Source organism: Dendropsophus ebraccatus, chromosome 13 (genome assembly GCF_027789765.1).
Source record: "Dendropsophus ebraccatus isolate aDenEbr1 chromosome 13, aDenEbr1.pat, whole genome shotgun sequence".
In the NCBI taxonomy this organism is placed as follows: domain Eukaryota; kingdom Metazoa; phylum Chordata; class Amphibia; order Anura; family Hylidae; genus Dendropsophus; species Dendropsophus ebraccatus.
In genome coordinates this window covers 75,005,835-75,026,791 of record NC_091466.1, presented here as the reverse complement: position 1 = coordinate 75,026,791, position 20,957 = coordinate 75,005,835, and the positions used below count along the sequence as shown (strand labels likewise).

The window sequence follows — 20,957 nt, the reverse complement described above, 5'->3', positions numbered from 1 at the left end:
TAAAACTGTCTCAGTTGCCCCTAGCAACCAATCAGATTCCACCTTTCATTTTCCAAAGAGTCTGTGAGGAATGTAAGGTGGAATCTGATTGGTTGCTAGGGGCAACTGAGCCAGTCTCACTTTACACCATGTTTGATAAATCTCCCCCATTGTGTATACACTCCGGCCGGGATCTCGTTGACTGCAGTGCAATGTAAATGTTTTATTAATCGTGGCCGTTGTTGGAAATCGGCAATAACGGCTTTGGTTAATTGAACATTTACGTTGTGTGAACGTAGCCTAAGAATAAATCACGGCTCAGAAGTAATCCTCTATAGATGACACATAGCCTCCTCTCTATTTGATGTAAAGTGTGGATCAGCACTCATAGTATTTTTTTTATATAGTGCCAATTAATTCCGCATCGTTATACAATTCTGGGATGACAGAACAATGTAGACAATGAGGTATAGTAAGTCCTATAGCGGATCCTTGATTGTGAATGGAATACCACGGAGCCTATAGCAGATGTAGGGGTTTGGCAGCGACGCCATACTGACTCCTTCTACACTTAAGCTAGGTCTCAAGCGGGTTGGAGATTTACGTTTTTTAATCTAATCCCCAGAAATAGGAAATCCTTTTGCATGTAACCCAATCTGAAATTCTCCAGCTAGCTTTCCCCACTTTACATCCCCAGCACATTAACAGCTGAGCTCCCGGGAGAGACTTATTAGAATAACATTCCAAGTGCGGAGGGAAAATACACCCATGCCAGCAACTCTCAGGCAGGAATTTTTATAAGGCAGGTTATAAGGTCTGATAATACGGCGTCGGGATCACTCATTAACGCTGGAGGGATGGAGGGAATTTATATTGTCATGCTTTCTAATAATGTAGATATATAAAGTGATCGAACAATAGCCAGCATTGATATTACTTCTATCTGGTGAACCATGAAATCCTGTCTACTCTATGGGCAGCATCTTATATAGTAGAAGACAATGAGAAATTGATGTACATGTTTGTATAAAGAAAAATGTTATGAGCATGCACACAGAGATGGTTGTCAGTCACTGATTAGGACCGCCCACTGGACTCCTAAGACCAGAATTAGCAGAAAGCCTGAACAGATAACCTGCTTCAATTTAACAAAACTGCAAACGACCTGAAAAACACAAAATCACCACCCGTTCTGGGTACTGCGTCTCTTTTGACTCTTGGACTAATACACTAATTTTGTCATTATAATTATTTTTTTTATTTTATTTTTTTAAATGGTAGTCTAAGGCCAGCCTTAAAGGGGTGCTCTGGCTATATATATATTTTTTCCTGCTTCTGCATAGATAATAAGAGACCTCCTATTCTTACCGCTCCACACTTCCCCAGGGTCCTACTGTGGCATCTCCAGGTCCTCTGCTACGTGCTGCCACCGCTACTTCCGAGATGGACTTAGCTGTCCCATTCCATTAATCAATTGGCTAAGCGGGCTGTCACTGCTGAGACGAGTCCTTCACGGAAGTAGCGGTCGGAGCATCTAGTAGGGGAGCCGAAGGTGCTACAGTAGGACGCTAGGACAGCATGGAGAAGTAAGAAAAGGATGTTTGTTATTTTCTATGTAACAGCAGAATTATAAGAAATAAGAAAAAAAAATGACAGAAGTACCCCTTTAAGGGGTTTTTCTTTTTGGAACATATATAGTCTCTCTGGTATAATACATCATTATGTTTCTTTCTCCTTTTATTCCTTAGCATCAAAATGGATGAAGAAGGAATGCACGAGTATGAAAAGGGCCACATTAAGAAACTGCAGGAGCAGCGCATGGCAATGCAGAAGAAGACCTTCACCAACTGGATGAACAACATCTACAGAGAGAATGTAAATCTCATCTACACTGTCATAGATCCCACCTTACTGTGTCTGATATGCCACCACTAAAAGAGAGAGTGTCTAAAAGGGATTCTCTCAGGAAGACAATTCCCATCTATACATCCAAATGTAGACTATATCAATGCATTTGGGCAATGCTCTTACAGCAGCTTTATAACCCTTTAGGTGCAGTGGTCAATAGCAACCGCAAGCTTAAGGGGCTTAAAAATGGGGGGGGGGGGCCTTGACAGTATTGTTGGTGGCAATGGATTACCATAGTGGCCTGAGGTATACCACAGGTGTAATCCAGTAAAGCTAAGCCATAGGCAGCACATGTTAGGCCCCAGCCTGTATATTATTTCATTATTTGGTACAATATGGACCTTAAAGTGTCGCTGTCACTGTAATAGACTTAAAAGGGTTTTAAGGATACAAACCCACACACCGTATATGCAGCGTATTTACTACTGCGATACGCAGCAAATACGCAACAAATACGCAGCAAATACGCAGCAGATTAGATCTAAATAACTGAACACAGCATCAAATCTTCACCATCACATCTGCTGCGTATTTGCTGCGTTTTTGCTGCGTATACGGTGTGTGGGTTTATACCCTAAAAGAAACTTTTTTTCTTTTAAATTAACTGGTGTTAGAAAGTTAAAAAGACCTAAAAGGTTTTTAAAATGAACAGTTTTTTTTAATTAACTGGTGTTAAAAAGTTTAATGGATTTGTACTTCACTCCTGTTTAAAAGTCTTTCAGTACTTATCAGCTGCTGTATGTCCTGCAGGAAGTGGTGTATTTTTTCCAGTCTGACACAGTGCTCTCTGCTGCCAACTTTGTCCATGTCAGGAACTGTTCAGAGCAGGTGAGGTTTTCTATGGGGATTTGCTGCTGCTCTGGACAGTTTCTGACATGGACAGAGGTGGCAGCAGAGAGCACTGTGTCAGACTGAAGAGAATAAACCAGTTCCTGCAGGACATACAGCAGCTAATAAGTACTGGAAGACTGGAGATTTTTAAACAGAAGTAAATTACAAATCTTTATAACTTTCTGACACCAGTTGATTTGAAAGAAAATTATTTTGTGCCGGAGTATCCCTTTAAGACTCTTGTTTTAGAGAATCGGGTAAAGCACGCGGCTAGGCGCCTCACTCTCCGGACCACTTAAGGACCAGTTCACACGGAACAAAAGCGGTGGAATTCTGCCTCAGTATCTCTATAGGAGGGCTCGTTGATCCCATCTTTTGAGCTGACCATAAAATCATTGTTAATCGTTTGAATATCTTTCAGTGTATGTACACATCGTTCGTTCGTTATTACGATCGGTCATATACTAGAGTATACGAACTATCGTAATTGCGATTGGAACTGTTGTTCGGTGTATTATGGTGAATGATTTTAGGCCGTTTGCAATCCTATCATTTATCAGAGAAAACAAAAAAATTGGACTCTTAGGCTGTGTACATATCTAGTTTTATTTCGGTCAGTATTTTTACCAAAATCATGAGTGGAAGTGACACAGAGAAAAACTAGAAAGGAAGTATTTGCACCCACTCCTTGATTTGGCTAAAATTACTGCCCAAAATACAATGGCCTACATTTACAATGTGCCTGAGAGAAAATCTGTCTGTTGCCCATAGCAACCAATCACAGCTCAGCTTTCATTTTACCACTGTAGTTTGAGAAGTGAAAGCTGAGCTGTGATTGGTTGCTTTGGTTGAAGCAGACAGGTTTTTCCTCTCAGGTTGATAAATCCAGGCCTATATGTGCACCCAGCCTAAGTAGAGTTTCAGGGAGCCGGGCTGGACGCCATTGTGAAGTAAAGTAGCGCGTGCAGGATATTGTTCCTGTCAAAAGGCAACACGTGAGGGGATATAATAAAGTATGAGCGTGTGAGGAGATTTACCAGACGTGTATGGGGGATGTTACCGGGTATTACTGACTTATTGGGTACATAACTATAATTCAGAGGCCCCATAGCAAGTTTACCACCTACATTAGATGACTGTACAACTGCACCATAGTAATACGGCCATCAACCTTCGGTCCTTCAGCTGTTGCAAAACTACAATTCCCATCATGCCTGGACAGCACAAGCAAAGCTTTTGCTGTCCAGGCATGATGGGTATTGTAGTTTTGCAACAGCTGGACGACCTAGGAGGACACACGGAAAGACTGTTCCTACACCATAGTCATCCTCCAGGCCTTAGAGCAGCTGCTAGAGCTAAGCCCTTGTATACTACCCATATAATGCATGCATAAATAATCCGTATGTCCCCCGAGTGTAAATGAATTTTCTTTGGTTACTCAGGTTTCGACCTACACTCCCAAAAAGATATGTTGCATGTATACAATGGAGGAATGAGAGTGTGAGTTGTCTTATCACAAACTGTGATATATATCTATCTATCCAGATATTCCTCAGCACGTGAGGAGGTCGAAACGTCGCATCTTTTGTACTTTATGGAATAAATCACATTTTTTACCACCTATGCTGGCGTGCTGAGGAATATCTGGATATATGTGTGGGGATCCCCAAGCCAGGGGACTGACTCCGTGTAGCACCCGCTTCAAGCAACTTTGGATGTGCGGCTTTCTCCTGTTTCTATATATATATATATATATATATATATATATATATATATATATATATATATATATATATATATATATATATAATAATGTGTGTGTGTTAGCATCCCTATGTATCAGGCTTGTTGAAGGGATTTATCAATGCTTTGGGGCCACTTGCATTTTGGCACTGTATTTGCAGTAAAAACTTTGATTCCCCCTGGGGGTGGGGGGAGTGAAAAGAAAAGCAAATGGCCTGACAGATTTATTTACATTTTTGCCAGAAATTGGTATATACTAAATAATAGTAGTGTAACATGAGCTATTACATCAAACGATTATCGTCCGGAATGGCCAGTAATGGGCCAGGTATGGCGCATAATCATTTGGTGTAATAGGGCCTTAAATTCTCCTCTCCCCAGCTTTCTGCACTGCTACCTAAACTTAATATACAATCCCTTGCAGTGCAATAAGGAGTAAAGCGCTCAGCTGTATACCTTTCCTGGCTGTATATAGAAAACTGTGGGGAATTCACAGACCCCGACCAATGAAAAATGTTGACATGTCATTGAGAAAGGGACGATTTAAAGTGAATGTACCATCCATCAGGTATATCGCTTTAAGTTTTTTTTACATGAATAGAACTGCATGGGGATGGGGATGCCCGACTGTCCCCTCTGTGACGTTACTCCATTCATTCTAGTTAAGCCACATCACAGAGGAGTGATCCGCACACTGGGGCCCGCTGGCCACCTCCACTGCTTCAGGCCAGTGTTCGGGAATAGACCGTGAGTGGGAATCGGGCCACAGTCCAAAAAAAGAACTGCAGCACTGGCATGCCGGCATCGGTCTTTTCATGTAAAAAAAACTTAGTGATATACCTGATGGCACATTTACTTAAAAGCGACTCTGTACCCACAATCTGTCTTCCCCCCCCCCAAACCGCTTGTACCTTCGGATAGCTGCTTTTAATCCAAGATTTGTCCTGGGGTCCATTCGGCAGGTGATGCAGTTATTGTTCTAAAAAACAACTTTGAAACTTGAAGCCCTGTGTCCAACGGCTGTGGCCTAGATTGTGAATGCATTAGGCTTGACCACCTCTCCGTCCCTCCTTCCCGTCCTCCTCATTATTAGGAATGCTCCTAGAATATTTTTTCCTGTCTGAACACTGCACAGGTGCCTTAGTGATCCAGCCCGTGTTCCGCGCTAACACAAGTGAGGAATAGGAGACAATCTGCCTGGAGCATTCCTAATGATGAGGAGGGACAAAGAGGTTGTGCTAGCCTAATGCATAGACACACTAGGCCACGGCCATTGGGCACAGCGCTTCAAGTTTAAAAGTTGTTTTTTAGGACTAAAACTGCATCACCTGCCGAACGGACCCCAAGACAGATCTTGGATTAAAAGCAGCTATCCCATGGTACAAGCGGTTTGGGTAGGGGGGGTCAGATTGTGGGTACAGAGGTGCTTTAAGTGCCCTAATTTTATAATAATAATAATAATTATTATTATTATTATTATATAATAATAATTAATAATAATAATTCCCTTCCTGTCTATTGATGCTAAGAACTTTGGTATAGAAGATTACATGACATCTACAGGTGACTTCATGGTTATATACCTTCCTAGGTTATTTCTGCCGGTTTTGACCTCTGAACTGCTATTACATGCCACAATCATAAAAGTGTTAAAAGGGAGACTTACAGTATTTTGGTGCAGCAATAAATGTGAGAGATAGATATGGTTATGGAATGTGATGGAATGTGATTCAATGTTATGTACACTGTGAGACAAGAACTCATAGAGCATTGCATTCCTGACAGTGTTAGAAAGCCAATCCCTCCCTGATTGTTGTCAGTGGATGTAAGTACTGTGGATAGAAAAGGGGGGGGGGGGGGGTTACAGTGTAGCTGTAGTGGGGAAGTGCAGAGGTAGAAGTTACACTTGGACCGGACTGCTGCCTCTTTAGACCAGGAGGCTTCGACTTCACTCACTTGCCAAGATCTTGCGCATGCTCATACGCGTTCTCTTGCTTTGGGCATGTGCAGGGAGTCCTCTGCTGCTCGCATGGGCTTCAGAATAAGACTACCGCTGCATTATAGGCTCAAACATGTCAGGGAAAAGAGGCAATGCAGTTTTCTCTGAAGTCAAAGCAAGCAGCAAAGGATTCACTGTGCATGCCCAGGCCGTGGAAGTCTCCTGGTCTGTCAGTCACAACTGCAGAGTAGTCGTGGACATATCCTCCGCCCCAGTGACTACTTATAGCTACTGTGCACATATGACTATTGGGTACATCTGTGAGTGTGGTTAAAGGGTTATTCTGGCAAAAATTATTTTGCTTTCATATCCACTGGTGTCAGAAAGTTACTTTAATTTACTTACTATTTTTTTCTTTCAATCAACTGGTACCTGAAAAGTTGTATAGATTTGTAATGTACTTCTATTTAAAAATCTCCAGTCTTCCAGTACTTATCAGCTGCTGTATGTCATGCAGGAAGTGGTGTATTCTCTCCAGTCTGACACAGTGCTCTCTGCTGACACCTCTGTCCATGTCAGGAACTGTCCAGTAGCAAATCCACACAGAAAATCTGCATGGATTGATCTCCTGCTCTGGACAGTTCTTGACATGGACAGACGTGGCAGCACAGAGCACTGTGTGAGACTGGAAAGAATACAACACTTCCTGCAGAACATACAGCAGCTGATAAGTACTGGAATACTGGAGATTTTTAAATAGAAGTAAGTTACAAAGCTGTATAACTTTCTGACACCAGTTGATTTAAAAAGAAGAGACATGTGTTTTTGTTAGTTTTTATGGACAGGTTGTTTAACCTCTCAATCTTTGTCTGTACAGGGTAGTATCCCAATAACAGACATCTATACAGAACTTATGGATGGGTTCTACCTGTTACGTCTCCTGGAGTTCATTTCAGGGGAACAGCTGCCCAGACCAGCAAAAGGGAAAATGAGAGTCCATTTCTTGGAAAACAACAGCAAAGCACTAACTTTCCTGAAGTCCAAGGTCAGTAAAACAGTCTGGAAAAATATTGTGGTCTCTGTATCATGTATTGCTTTACAAAACGTAACAGCTTGGCTTCCAAACCATAGCTTATCCTCGTCTGGAGGTACATGCACAAGTCTACAAAACTCATGTAACTTTTTCGCAGGTCGTAGAACTTTGACTTGGCTACTAAACTTGGAGTAGAGACGTACGATTTATTATGTTACTATTTATTCTGTTACAGAAGTAGCAACATTGTGTGAATGAAAGTGAAATATTGTAAGATTCAATATGTCTTCCACTGAACTTTGAGTAAGTTCTAGTCACAGAAAATATAATAGCGGTTTTGGAATAAAACCACAAGGAAGAAAAAATTTAACACAAAGTGATTTATAGTTTTTCCACCTACATTAACTTAAGTAAAATATTGAGCGGTCTGACCGGTTATGGCTCTAGAAACATTTCGGGCGTCTATGTTTTTGTGCCGGCATGAAAGATTACATCAGTAGGTGATTTTCCAGGACTCCTTAGGGCTGCATCCAACTTGTGCAGCTGCCAGTGATCAGATACCGCACACTCGGGTTCAGACGGACCCAAGAATGCTTGTGAGTCGCTTAGTAACTCAAAGACAAATTGGCAACCCTAAGGGCCATATTACAAGGTCTGATCACTAATGTAAGCGAGCACCAGTTTGCTAGATCAGTGTCTACTTACTGAGTGTATCACATGACTCTATAATCGATAAACCTTATATATATATCTGATATAGTGTCCTTCTCACTTCTGCCCACTTAATTTCTGAGCCGGTCTCTGAAGTGAAAGGGTGCTCAGCCAATCACTGGCTGTGGCACTATCCCGTCTCGGCCAGTGATTGGCTGACTGGCCTGACACTTACTGACTGGCTGCCAATAATCATTGTCCTTATTACACGGAGTGATAATCTGCCAAATCAGCCTGATTTCGCAGATTATCGCTCCTTTTAATAGGTCCCTTAGATGCTCAGCCATTGCAGGATTGCAGGACCAAACTGTATGTTTTATGGACCTTCCTCCAGTGCTTTATACCACCATGGGATGGATATTCTTAATCCGGCAGACCTTCTCACTCTTCATCAACACTATCTGTGCAGGGGGCCTAAATCCTGGCTAACATTTCCATAGTAAAGTGATGAGGTATTCTTTCAACATTTCACCTATTTATAATTTTTTTTTTATCCCAGGTTCCCGTGAAATTGATTGGACCAGAGAATATTGTGGATGGAGATCGGACGTTAATATTGGGCCTCATCTGGATCATTATTCTTCGTTTCCAAATCTCTTCCATCACACTGGATACGGTATATATCATATAGTTGTTTGCAGAATAATAATGTAATATGCACTTGGGATGGCAGATGAGATTAGTAATAGTATTTTCCATCTAAAATACTTCCTGTCCTATCTGTGATGATGGCGAGGATTGGTTTACACTGTCACCTAGAGAAGAGTTTTCCATATGAGTAATAACTAAAACCTTCATCATGGAGCATTGTTCCTGTTCATCTTGAATCCTGCTGAGAATCTAAACAATAAATTCCCAGGGCACTGTATGCTTTTGATCCAATACAGGCTTGAACATTGACGGCCATTGTTAAAGGAGAAGTCCGGTGAAAATTTTTATTAAAATATTGTATTGCCCCCCAAAAGTTATACAAATCACCAATATACACTTATTACGGGAAATGTACATAAAGTGCTTTTTTCCCTGCACTTACTACTGCATCAAGGCTTCACTTCCTGGATAACATGGTGATGTCACTTCCTGGATAACATGGTGATGTCACTTACTGGATAACATGGTGATGTCACTTACTGGATAACATGGTGATGTCACTTCCTGGATAACATGGTGATGTCACTTCTGGATAACATGGTGATGTCCGGACCTGACTCCCAGAGCTGTGCGGGCTGTGGCTGCTGGAGAGGATGATGGCAGAGGGGGATACTCAGTGTCTCTTAAGTGCCCTGTGTCCCTCAGTGTCCCCCTGCCATCATCCTCTCCAGCAGCCACAGCCCGCACAGCTCTGGGAGTCTGGTCCGGACATCAGCATGTTATCCAGGAAGTGACATCACCATTTTCATTCAGGAAGTGAAGCCTTGATGCAGTAGTAAGTGCAGGGAAAAAAGCACTTTATAAGCATTTCCCGTAATAAGTGTATATTGGTGATTTGTATAACTTTTAGGGGTTAATACAAAATATTTCCACCGGACTTCTCCTTTAATGAAAGACCACCTTGTTACAAGAATCAATGAAAATTACTTAGTATATAAAAGAAACAAGTATATTTAAAAGGGTATTCCACTCAAACATAACCTTTTATATGTTGCTGCCCATGGTGAGACTAACCATTCCTTTCATACTTGTTATTATCATCTATTTAGCCCTCTTCTCCCAGTTCAGAGCTACTGCTTTCTACTAAAATTGCAAATGATCTCACTATGATTAACCCCCCCCCAGCATTATAAAGACGCTACATACTTGCAGATCAAGCCTGCCAGTAACTTGTTTACATCATCTGTCTCAGAAGGGAGGGGGGAGAAGGGGGAGACTGAGAGAAAAGCTTACACACAAATTCTTGTGTCTTCAGCAGAAAGCAGCAGCTCAGAACTGGGGGAAGGAGGCTGAATAGATAATGATAAGTATGGACTGGATTTAGTCTCACTGTGGGCAGCAACATATCAAAAGTTATGCGTTCACACGTACAGGGTCTTCAGTCATTTAGTTACATTGATATCTGCAGCATCAAATCTGCTGCGGATCCTGTACATGTGAACGCACCCTTGATCTGTAAGAGACAAATTGTGCAGCGTTATTTCCGTAATAGTTCCTAATTTTTGATTCTTTTTTCCTCATTGTGACAGGCTGAGTTTGGTGCGAGTGCCGCTAAGGCGTCTGCTAAAGAAGCTCTTCTTATATGGTGCCAAATCAAAACGGCCCCCTACTCTAATGTGGATGTGCAGGACTTTTCCCGTAGTTGGCGGGACGGCCTTGCATTCAATGCTCTCATCCATGCTCACAGGTATCTGCAGTCTGTTCTATGAAGATGTTTCAAATATGCTGTTCCACTATCTATCTACAATCTAGATGCTGGAAGTTTAGGAAAAGTTTTGTGGGGAATCCTCGCCCATTTGTGGTTTTAAAAAAGATAAATTTTGTCTTCTGTGCCTCCTACATGTGATGGGAATGATTTCCCAGTAAACCTCAATGCCTCTTTAGTTAGCTCCTGTTACTTCAGGCATATAAACTATTAACGAAATCCTATCTGTTTGACCTTTGTTCCTCCATAAACTTGATATGATCTTTATGTTTTATAGCACATTGTATGTCTGCTAGAAGAACAAGTATCTCTAAGATTTCCTGTTTTAGGAAGACTGTGGGCTCCGAGAACTGCATAGTTGCCAACATTTGGAAAAAATTTTCAGGGACACTTTACAGTTAAAAAGGGGTGTGTCTTATTGTGGGTGTGGTCTCAGTGGGGTGTGGCCTATCATGGGTGTTGGTTCAAAATTTTCCAGTTAGAATTTACAGTCAGAACAACACAAAAGGAGCATTACATATCCCTGTGTCAGGTCCCCAGTATATTACTCACCCCAGTTTCAGGTCCCCAGTATATTACACACTCAGACACACTGAGACTCAGAGATAGCACTCTACTGACTGACTGACTGTACATACTGGTAGTTTGCACCCATATGATGCAGCTACACCCCACATCATCATACTACTACCCCTTCATCATCCTCCTGCCCCTCCATCATCATACTACTACCCCCTTCATCCTCCAGCCCTTGCATCATCACAGTACTACCCCTCTAATCCTCCTTCCCATCCATCATCATACTACTACCCCCTTCATCATCCTCCCCTTCCATCATCATAGTACTGCCCCCTTCATCCTCCTCTTGCCCCTCCATCATCATACTACTTCCCCCTTCATCCTCCTCCTATCCCTTCATCATACTACTTCCCCCTTCATCCTCCTCCTATCCCTTCATCATACTACTTCCCCCTTCATCCTCCTCTCATTTCTTCATCTGTATTTAAAAAAAAAAAAAAAAAAAAGCTATACTTAACCAGTATGGTTCCTCTAGTCCCCCAGGGACTTATCTCCCTGCTCTGCATGAGTGACATCACTCACGCTGGAAGGGGGCCATTTTTTATCTAATTCTGGATAACCCCTTTAATTTGAAATGTAGATTGGAGCAGGGAACCCATCTTTGTACAGTGATGTGGAATGTTTAGTTTTTATTATACCTTGCCCAATGCTTGTTTGTAATGTTCTGTATCTCACAGGCCTGATCTCATTGACTACCACTCTCTCAAAAAAACCGAACCTTTGTACAACTTGAATAACTCCTTCAATGTGGCAGATACTCAACTAGGCATATCCAAGCTGCTGGATGCTGAAGATGTTGCTGTCCCCCATCCAGATGAGAAGTCCATCATGACATATGTGTCTCTGTATTACCATTACTTCTCCAAGATGAAACAAGGCCAAACTGTTCAGAAAAGGATCGGCAATGTGAGTACCCTTCTGTATCAGATCATCATAATAATACAGCAAACCCAGAAACCCATATCATTGTAGTAAGAGGAAAGAAATACGTTTGCTTCTGGTCCTGAGGGAATCATAAGTGCAATCTTTGCATTGCTGTATAGCCCCCTCTGCCATTATTTATTAGAAGGATTAGTGGATCTGTGCACCTGGGGCAGTAGCTCCACCCCCAGTGCACCAAAGTGCTTAATTAGCATACGGATCAAACTGCGCAGTGTGTTTGTGTATTGGTAAACAGAAATATACAAATTGATTTTTAGAGCAGTATTACACAGCCCGATCACCAATGTAATCGAGCGCCAAGATGGTAGATCACGATTTGCTCCTAATACACAGCTCAACACGTGCAGCAAGGGCTGATATATATATATATATATATATATATATATATATATATATATTTATTTATAAAGCGCCCTTAATATTCCAGAGCACTAATATACAGTGATCCCTCAACTTACAATGGCCTCAAGATACAATGTTTTCAACATACAATGTTCCTTTCTGGACCATCGTAACTCAACATACAATGCTACAGACAGTCAGGATCTGCGGTACATGTGAATAACAAGATGATCAACCAATGAAACTGGCCATTTTACCAGTAAATCCCCAGTATTAGTGAAATGCATGTACTGGTTGGCTGTCTAGTAGGGATTCTCTGAGTATAGTGTGATACTAAATAATAGATCTGCCGTAGCAGAAAATTACCTGCTTTCCCCATAGGGATAAAACTTAACTTTTATTGAGATTATTATTCAAAAAATAAGAAGTGCTTGTGTATATACAGTGCTATGATTAAAAATAGTCACTTGATAAACTTGTGTCCGTACAGTAGAGGAGGCGTGCTAGACTGGGCGTTGATTGCAATGTTATAATTTTTATTCATAGGAGATAAACAGTCCTCCTATGTAGGGTATGTTAGATTGCAATAATAAGCAGCGAGCTATATTAACGCCAAACAGTAATAATGCTAAGAAATATATGGGAAAAGCTAGATTGCCGGCTAATCTTGCATAATTTCCCAGTGTATTCTAGTTTGTATCTTATTGATGCAATATCAGTGAATTCCGCTGTTGCGGCGTGACTGTCAGTCTTACTGATTGTGCGTTATGCAAACAAAAGCTCTTTTGATCAAATGTATTAAACACTATCAATTTGTGCTTTATTTATTCATTGTCTGCTACAGTCGCGTTGCTGTATATTAATTATAACTGTGCGGGCATGCACCAGTGTTCACAGCCTGCTTTATGAATTGTATGACATATATGAAGCGTGTCCCCTACAGTTTGCGGTGATGGCCCCACTGTAGCGGCCCACGGGCAGCGTGCACCGTGGCCTTAGGAGTGCAGACCTAACAGCAGCTGAGCCTGCTCTACGATTTGTCAGTATCACTATCTGTACATCTTATAGGCGGACTGGTGATATCAAGTTGGCTATTGTTAAAATTCCTTGCCTTTCAAGACCTAACTAGTTTCGCCAGTAGTCTCTGGCTTTCTCAAAGGAGGCAATCTCACTGTTATTACACCTAGCCATGAGCGCTCTGCAGCCGATTATTTTTAGGCTGTAATAAACTACAACAATCAGCCGATCGTTGTCATCAGCTGATTTCTATCTTTATTACACAGAGCGATAATCTGCCGTGTCAGCCTGATATGCCAGATTATTGCCCTGTGTAATAGGGCCCTTAGGTTTAAATAAAGATGTTAAATTATAATGAGATTAAAAAGAATAAAAAAAGTAATAGCAAAAATTACACAAAATGCTAAAAATAGTGTAATTTCCTTGTGCAGCCATTACATAAAAATCAAAACTACATATATCAGATATTAACATGATTGTAATAAACCCGAAGGATTATTTTAACAGATGTTTCTTAGTACGTCTTGAATGCTGCTTAAAGGAGAAGTCCGGCAAAAAGTTATACAAATCCCCAATATACACTTATTATGGGAAATGTACATAAAGTGCTTTTTTCCCTGCACTTACTACTGCATCAAGGCTTCACTTCCTGGGTAACACGGTGATGTCACTTCCTGGATAACATGGTGATGTCACTTCCTGGATAACATGGTGATGTCACTTCCTGGATAACATGGTGATGTCACGCCCCGACTCCTAGGGCTGTGGCTGCTGGAGAAGATGATGGCATGGGGACACTGAGAGACACAGGGCACTGGAGGGACACTGAACATCCCTCTGCCATCATCCTCTCCAGCAGCCACAGCCCACATAGCTCTGGGAGACGGGTCGTGACATCACCATGTTATCCAGGAAGTGACATCACCATGTTTTCCAGGAAGTGACATCACCATGTTTTCCAGGAAGTGACATCACCATGTTATCCAGGAAGTGACATCACCATGTTATCCAGGAAGTGACACATCACTGTGTTACCCAGGAAGTGAAGCCTTGATGCAGTAGTAAGTGCAGGGAAAAAAGCACTTTATAAGCATTTCCCGTAATAAGTGTATATTGGTGATTTGTATAACTTTTGGGGGGCAATACAATATTTTAATAAAGGAGAAGGAAATAAGCTACTGCCAGGGACCTCCTGCTGCCCTCCTGTTGGGCACTAAAAACAGCAGAAAAAACATCTGTAATTTCACAGATGGTTGGCAACCCTGATGGGTGTCTGAAAAGCATTTTACTTGCCTCCTTTTAATTTAATTGTCTCCTTTTAAATATTTTATAGCATAAAAAAATTCTCACTTTAAATGTTATTGTTATAACCAAAAGGCCATATAAAAAAAAAAAAAAAAAAAATTTTGTATAATTTAATATTTACACTTTTGTTGCAAAACCCCCACAATTCTATAAATTATACGCTTGCATGTGGCGCTTCATAAAAAGTCCAAAAATATGAAGTTTTTTCCGTTGGAATGAATAAGGGTAAAACAATGCAGCTGGTTATTGAATTGTTAAGACTATTATACAGTAAGTCTTTGGATTGGTGAGACGCCGTTGTAATTTTCTAGTTGGTTGCCAGGGACGACCCTTTTGTTTTTGTTTCCACCGTTTTATAAATAAGGCCCTGCGTGTTTCTCCTTAATTCGGAACATCTGTATTATGTCAGTAGCTAACAGACACCATCTCTGAGAATTACATTTTCCACTGTCACAAAAGGCTTCTATAATCTGCGCGGCAATAACGTTGTAGCCGTGTGCATAATGCATTTGGCAGCAACACGTCAGTTGTAATTATGGGCAAAATGGCAAGTTTCTATAAAGAAGTGTGTTTATTACTACTCTATACCCCTCCAGATTTCAGCCACATACATATGATGGTCATTTTCTGTCCTTGCCTTGTTATGGCTCCCACCAGTAGGTGGCATTTTAGAGCAAGCTTGCTTATTAGGCTGTATTCACACTGCAGTATTTTGGCTCCATCCATTTGTTAGCCAAAATTCTAGGAGTGGATCCAGAACAATATTGGAATATAAAACAATTATCGTTATCTTTATAGTTATCGCTCCTAATTATGGCTTATGCTAAATATTGACTTAAAGGGAACCTGTCACCAAGACAATGCTATCCAATCTATCACCATCATGTTATAGAGCAGAAAGAGCTGAACAGATTGATATACATTGGTGCCTTGGTTTACGAGCATTATTTGTTCTGGGACCGTGCTTGTAATCCAAATCCACTCTTAAACCAAAGCAAATTTTCCCATAAGAAATCGCTGAAATGCAGACAATTGGTTCCACACCCCCAAAATAATAATTTTTTAAAATTCTGAATAACATGTAGAACAGATGAAACAAACATTTGGAAACAGCTGAACATGTCATATTATTACTATGACTACTATGTTACTGTACAGTATAGCAATCAGCATGTGGTATATAATGTATAGTAACTGTATAACCCTGATACCACAGCAGCTGGATATGTGATATATAAGTTACTGTACAGTATAGCAGCATGTGGTATATAATGTATAGTAACTGTATAACCCTGATACCACAGCAGCTGGATATGTGATATATAAGTTACTGTACAGTATAGCAATCAGCATGTGGTGTATAATGTATAGTAACTGCATAACCCTGATAACACAGCAGCTGGATATGTGATATATAAGTTACTGTACAGTATAGCAGCATGTGGTATATAATGTATAGTAACTGTATAACCCTGATACCACAGCAGCTGGATATGTGATATATAAGTTACTGTACAGTATAGCAATCAGCATGTGGTGTATAATGTATAGTAACTGCATAACCCTGATAACGCAGCAGTTTGTAGATATAGATTGGAGGTGCAGATCCCTATAATGCAGTAGCGTAGTACAACAGGCTAGAATAGAGAAGCAGGGCTGCGGTCAGAGGTCTGTGTGGTCACATGACCGCAATGGGGAAGGGGTGTGTGTTCAGTATGGGCCAATCAGGAAAAGAGAATCACAGAGGACAGTGACAAACGTTTCTATACAGCAGTGTGAATCACTGTATTTAAGTGCAGGCAGATTATAGCAGCAGCGTGTATAGCTGAGTGTGAGTGCAGATTATAGCAGGATTTACAGCTATAAAGAGAGAACCTTCACAGTCCTGTCCCCTGATGCAAGCCCCAGCCTGAAGTGCATCTGCTGTTGTGGTGTGTGGTTGTGCTTAACTGGTCACTTGCTACATGGTACTGTGTGACGCCACTACTGTGGTGGATGGTCGGGGAATAGCTCAGCCGGACGGTAGGTTGTCGTGACGTCAGTGCTGAATCAGCACACAGGTATGAGGCACACCTGCTTTTAGTTTAGGATGGCTGGCTATACCCTTTCCCCTGTGGTCGATGACATGCCGGTCTCTGAGGGGGTCCCTTGGGTGCTTATCACAGTGGTCTGGAGTGGAGTTGTGACCCACCCGGACTGTCGATACCACCACCCACAGAAAGGGGAGATGACCCAAGGACGGTGTAACTACTGTGTAGGTGCTTGAGCAATAACCACTAAGACCTATTATAATAAATAAACTCTTTACTGAAGGAACACTTAGTACACCAGCTGATAATAGACTTCTGACTTGACTGGACAAAATCTGTGCTGAGAGCTTTAGAGGTAGAATAGTAGTACTGAGCATGCTGAGTAGTACTGAGCGTGCTGAGAAGTAGAGTAAGAGTAGAGGACAAGAGTAGGTCATGAAAGTTCAGAGTAATGGAGAGTAGTTTGTCTTGAGAGTCCCAAACCAATTTAGTACTGTGCTCTGCCGCAACTTTAGAAGAAGTAGTAGTAGAATACTTGAGAGTACTTGAGAGTAGAAGAATACTTTGGCCTGTGTTTCGACCTCTGTCGTGATACCACCTATTGTCCCGCAGTGTCGGGTGACCTGTCCTAACAAGGTGACAAAAGCCCCAGTCTTTGTTACTTGAGTTGAGCAAGGTGGCCAAGATTACCTGGTTACACCAGCGCTGAGAGAGAGAGAGTACGTAGGCTTGTTGCAACTTTGCTTTATCCTGATCAGTCCCTTTAAGCTTTAGGATACTGTCCTGCACCTTTACAGATTTTCAACAGCATGGGTTGGGATGATCCCGGACTTGTACTCTCTTGAGTGGTTTAGCATTGCATAGTCAGAATAAGTGTTGCTTGGAAGGAAGAGCAAGGCTAAACTCTGAAGGAGACTCTGGTCTGTGTGTCTTGCCTCTACGAGAACCAGAGAAGAACTCCTTAAGTGTGGGTGTACACTTCCTCTAGTCTTGGATTGAGAGTGTTTTGCAAAAAGAGCTCACAGTTTTTCAAAATTGTAACTTGGATTAAAAGAGAAATCCAGCGAAAATTTTTATTAAAGTACGGTATTGCCTCCCAAAAGTTATACAAATCACCAATATACCCTTATTACGAGAAATGCTTATAAAGAGTTTTTTCCCTGCACTTACTACTTCATCAAGGCTTCACTTCCTGGATAACATGGTGATGTCACTTCCTGGATAACATGGGGATGTCATGACCCGACTCCCAGAGCTGTGCCGGCTTAGGCTGCTGGAGAGGATGATGGCAAAGGGACAGTGAGGGACACAGGGCACTGGAGGGACACTGAGCATCCCCCTGCCATCATCCTCTCCAGCAGCCACAGCCCACACAGCTCTGGGAGTTGGGTCGTGACATCACCATGTTATCCAGGAAGTGACATCACCATGTTATCCAGGAAGTAAAGCCTTTATGCAGTAGTAAGTGCAGGGAAAGCATTTTCAGTAATAAGTGTAAGTTAAGGATTTGTATAACTTTTAGGGCGGCAATACAAAAAATAAATTTAGCCAGACTTCTCCTTTAAGAGCATTGCTTTGCTTTAATAGCTTCTTGTACTGGGTGGGAGCAGGTAAGGGGCATGGTCTGCATAGCAGGGTCTAAAGCACTGTATTCAGGAAGTCTCCCCGATTCAGAAAGTCTCTCTCACCTTCCAAATCATAGTGTGGTGTCCCACAATGGGTGTTGCTAGTCTTCACACCCCTCGCAAAAGCCTGTACTCAAAGTCAAGTTATAATGAAGTTATGCCTAAGTTTTGCCACTAGAGGTCGCTAGTATTTATACTTGTATTTGTATATTGCACAGCTGTAGTGAGCAAGGGGTTATTGTTTATTTGTGATCTGTGCACCAATGAGAGCTTTTCTTCTTCTTCAGTTATCTCTATTCTCCTTTCTCTTTGCACTCACTTCTCCACCACTCACAGGAGCTATTACACACCCTGTAGGAAGTGAAACTTCTATGGGCCAGTGCACATGTCACGTTCTATGCCCAGAGACCAGACCTGTACTTAAATTAACCGTATTGAAGCCCGAGCTCTGTAGAGTTTTGCATAATTGTGGTGAAATTATTTGCAGATAGAGAGTGAAGTACATAGCTGAAATCCACAGGGTATGCTGTTGGAAAAGGTCTTCCTCAAGCTGTAGTCCTATATATGAAGCAGCTGCTGTTTTCTTTTGAGGCGACTTATTACAGACTATGCCAGATACGCCGGCACAGAAGATCTGCAGGATCTGTGGTGGAAAATATATAAAAATAACAATGTTCCATGCTGAAACCTCAGTGGCTGTGTAATGAGTAAAGCTTGGTCATTTCATGTAGACTTACTAGTAATTGCAGCATTATTAACACTGATATATATAGGCCAGAGACAAGCATTGCTAATTTCTGATTAATAACATGGCTCCTTGTAGAGACGTCAGCTTAATCTTACCTTCAGTGAAGAATTTAGCTTCCCTAATCCCTCCTAATAGGATTGCCACAGGAGAAAATGTCTGTATAAAACATATATAAGAAACCAGTACCATATACCGTCCGATAACCACATAAGGTCACAGACAATGATTGCAAAAATACAGATTTCAATGGGATTTGTATGGAAATGAGCGGACTAGTTGTAAAGGAAGGTAAGGTGCATGTCTCTTTAAAAGGTGGGAATAAGGACAATCTCCCATGGGTTATTACCGGCTAACCCTGTGACCTGGTCATTAAGAGGAACTGGAACAAGTGCTGGGGAAGCGTCCGGACCTCCCTCTTCTTTTGGAGATGCCCATGCACTTATTGGGATCGTTCAGCAGCACCTGGCTGAGATGGCAGAATATCAATGCAGGGATAATGATGCAGGGACAGGCTCTGCCCACTCTTGCCTTAGAGGTGGGTAACTAATGCCTATAAAGGAGACATACATAGAGATGGCCAAGGGTGATTTCACAAGATCAGGTTTTTAATTGCAATTATTAAATACAGTACAAAGCTAGCAACGGGGGGGGGGGGGGGGAATAATATATATATATATATATATATATATATATATATATATATATATATATATATAATTTATTTATTTATATGGAGGACATATATAAAATACAGAGATGACTCCTCCTTCCAGATCAATTCCTTGCTTAGTTTTCAATAATAGCCAGTCACGCCGTCAGCGTAAGGCGCACATCACATATATAATGATATTTCGGCATTGCCGTCACAGCTATAGATTTTTTTTTTATAGAGCTTCATCCCAGAGAACTCATCGGCTTCCCGTGACACTGAACCTAGTACTGCATTCTCCATACATTATTTCAGTATATGTTAGCATCATACATTATATTCTTTTATTTATTTATATATATATATATATATATATATATATATATATATATATATATATATATATATATATATATTATACTGTGTGTGTGTAATATATATATATATATATATATATATATATATATCACACATACATATACCAGACAAAAGAATTTACTTTTAAATAACATAGTAGATTGTTGGCAAAAAGAGGCCCCATACTCCAAGTAGTCTGCCCTCATTTAATATAGTATAATAGATATATGCCCATCACAGGCAGGTTTACATTCACTGTACATTTACCTACCACTTTTGCTGTGAGTTTGTTCCAATCATCTACTAATCCTTCAGTAAAATAATAATTTCTAAAATCGCTTGACTAGCCTTATATTGTGCCTGCTTGGTCTGTAAAGTATGTTCGCACATGGTGGATTTGCAAAAAAATTGTTGCCTGTTTTCCAAATAAACTCCTATTGGTGATATACCTGTATGGTGTCATTTACCTGTATTGCCTGTTTCATTTGGCAGATTTTGAACTGTTAGGGTACTATTACACGAATTAACAATTAACAATAGCCAAACTCAAACTACTGCTATGGCAGACTTATGATCGTTATTGCGTTTGTCCTGTCGTCGCTATTGCGCTTGCCACTACTGCGAACAACCGAACAACTTCTTATTACATGCAAAAGATTTGCAAACAATCAACGATAAAAATAGGTCCAAATTCTACTAAACGGCCAACGATTTCTTGTTGGTCGTTTAATTGTCTGCTATTACACTAAACGATTATCTTTCAAATCCGAACGATTTTTCAAACGATAATCGTTCCGTGTAATACCACCCTTAGCCTCAGAAATGAAACCTATTTTCTGTCTCCAGTCTTAAATGGATATTGC

The 20,957-nt window shown here is 41.0% G+C and overlaps 1 protein-coding gene across 5 annotated transcripts in view; it reads left to right on the top strand.

The window, feature by feature from the left end:
• The window catches only part of SPTBN5 (spectrin beta, non-erythrocytic 5), a 226,477-nt gene that overhangs the window by 2,661 nt on the left and 202,859 nt on the right, over positions 1-20,957 (top strand). Inside the window, exons 1-6 of one of the 5 annotated variants that reach the window (XM_069950562.1) lie at positions 410-446; positions 1,728-1,854; positions 7,278-7,445; positions 8,644-8,760; positions 10,325-10,482; positions 11,757-11,985. In XM_069950562.1, coding sequence (XP_069806663.1) covers positions 442-446; positions 1,728-1,854; positions 7,278-7,445; positions 8,644-8,760; positions 10,325-10,482; positions 11,757-11,985 — 804 coding nt within the window. In that variant the 5' untranslated portion in view covers positions 410-441. Of the gene's footprint in view, positions 1-409; positions 447-1,727; positions 1,855-3,583; positions 3,732-7,277; positions 7,446-8,643; positions 8,761-10,324; positions 10,483-11,756; positions 11,986-20,957 lie in introns of those variants that run through there. The other 4 variants (XM_069950563.1, XM_069950566.1, XM_069950565.1 and 1 more) reach the window with 4 other exon arrangements.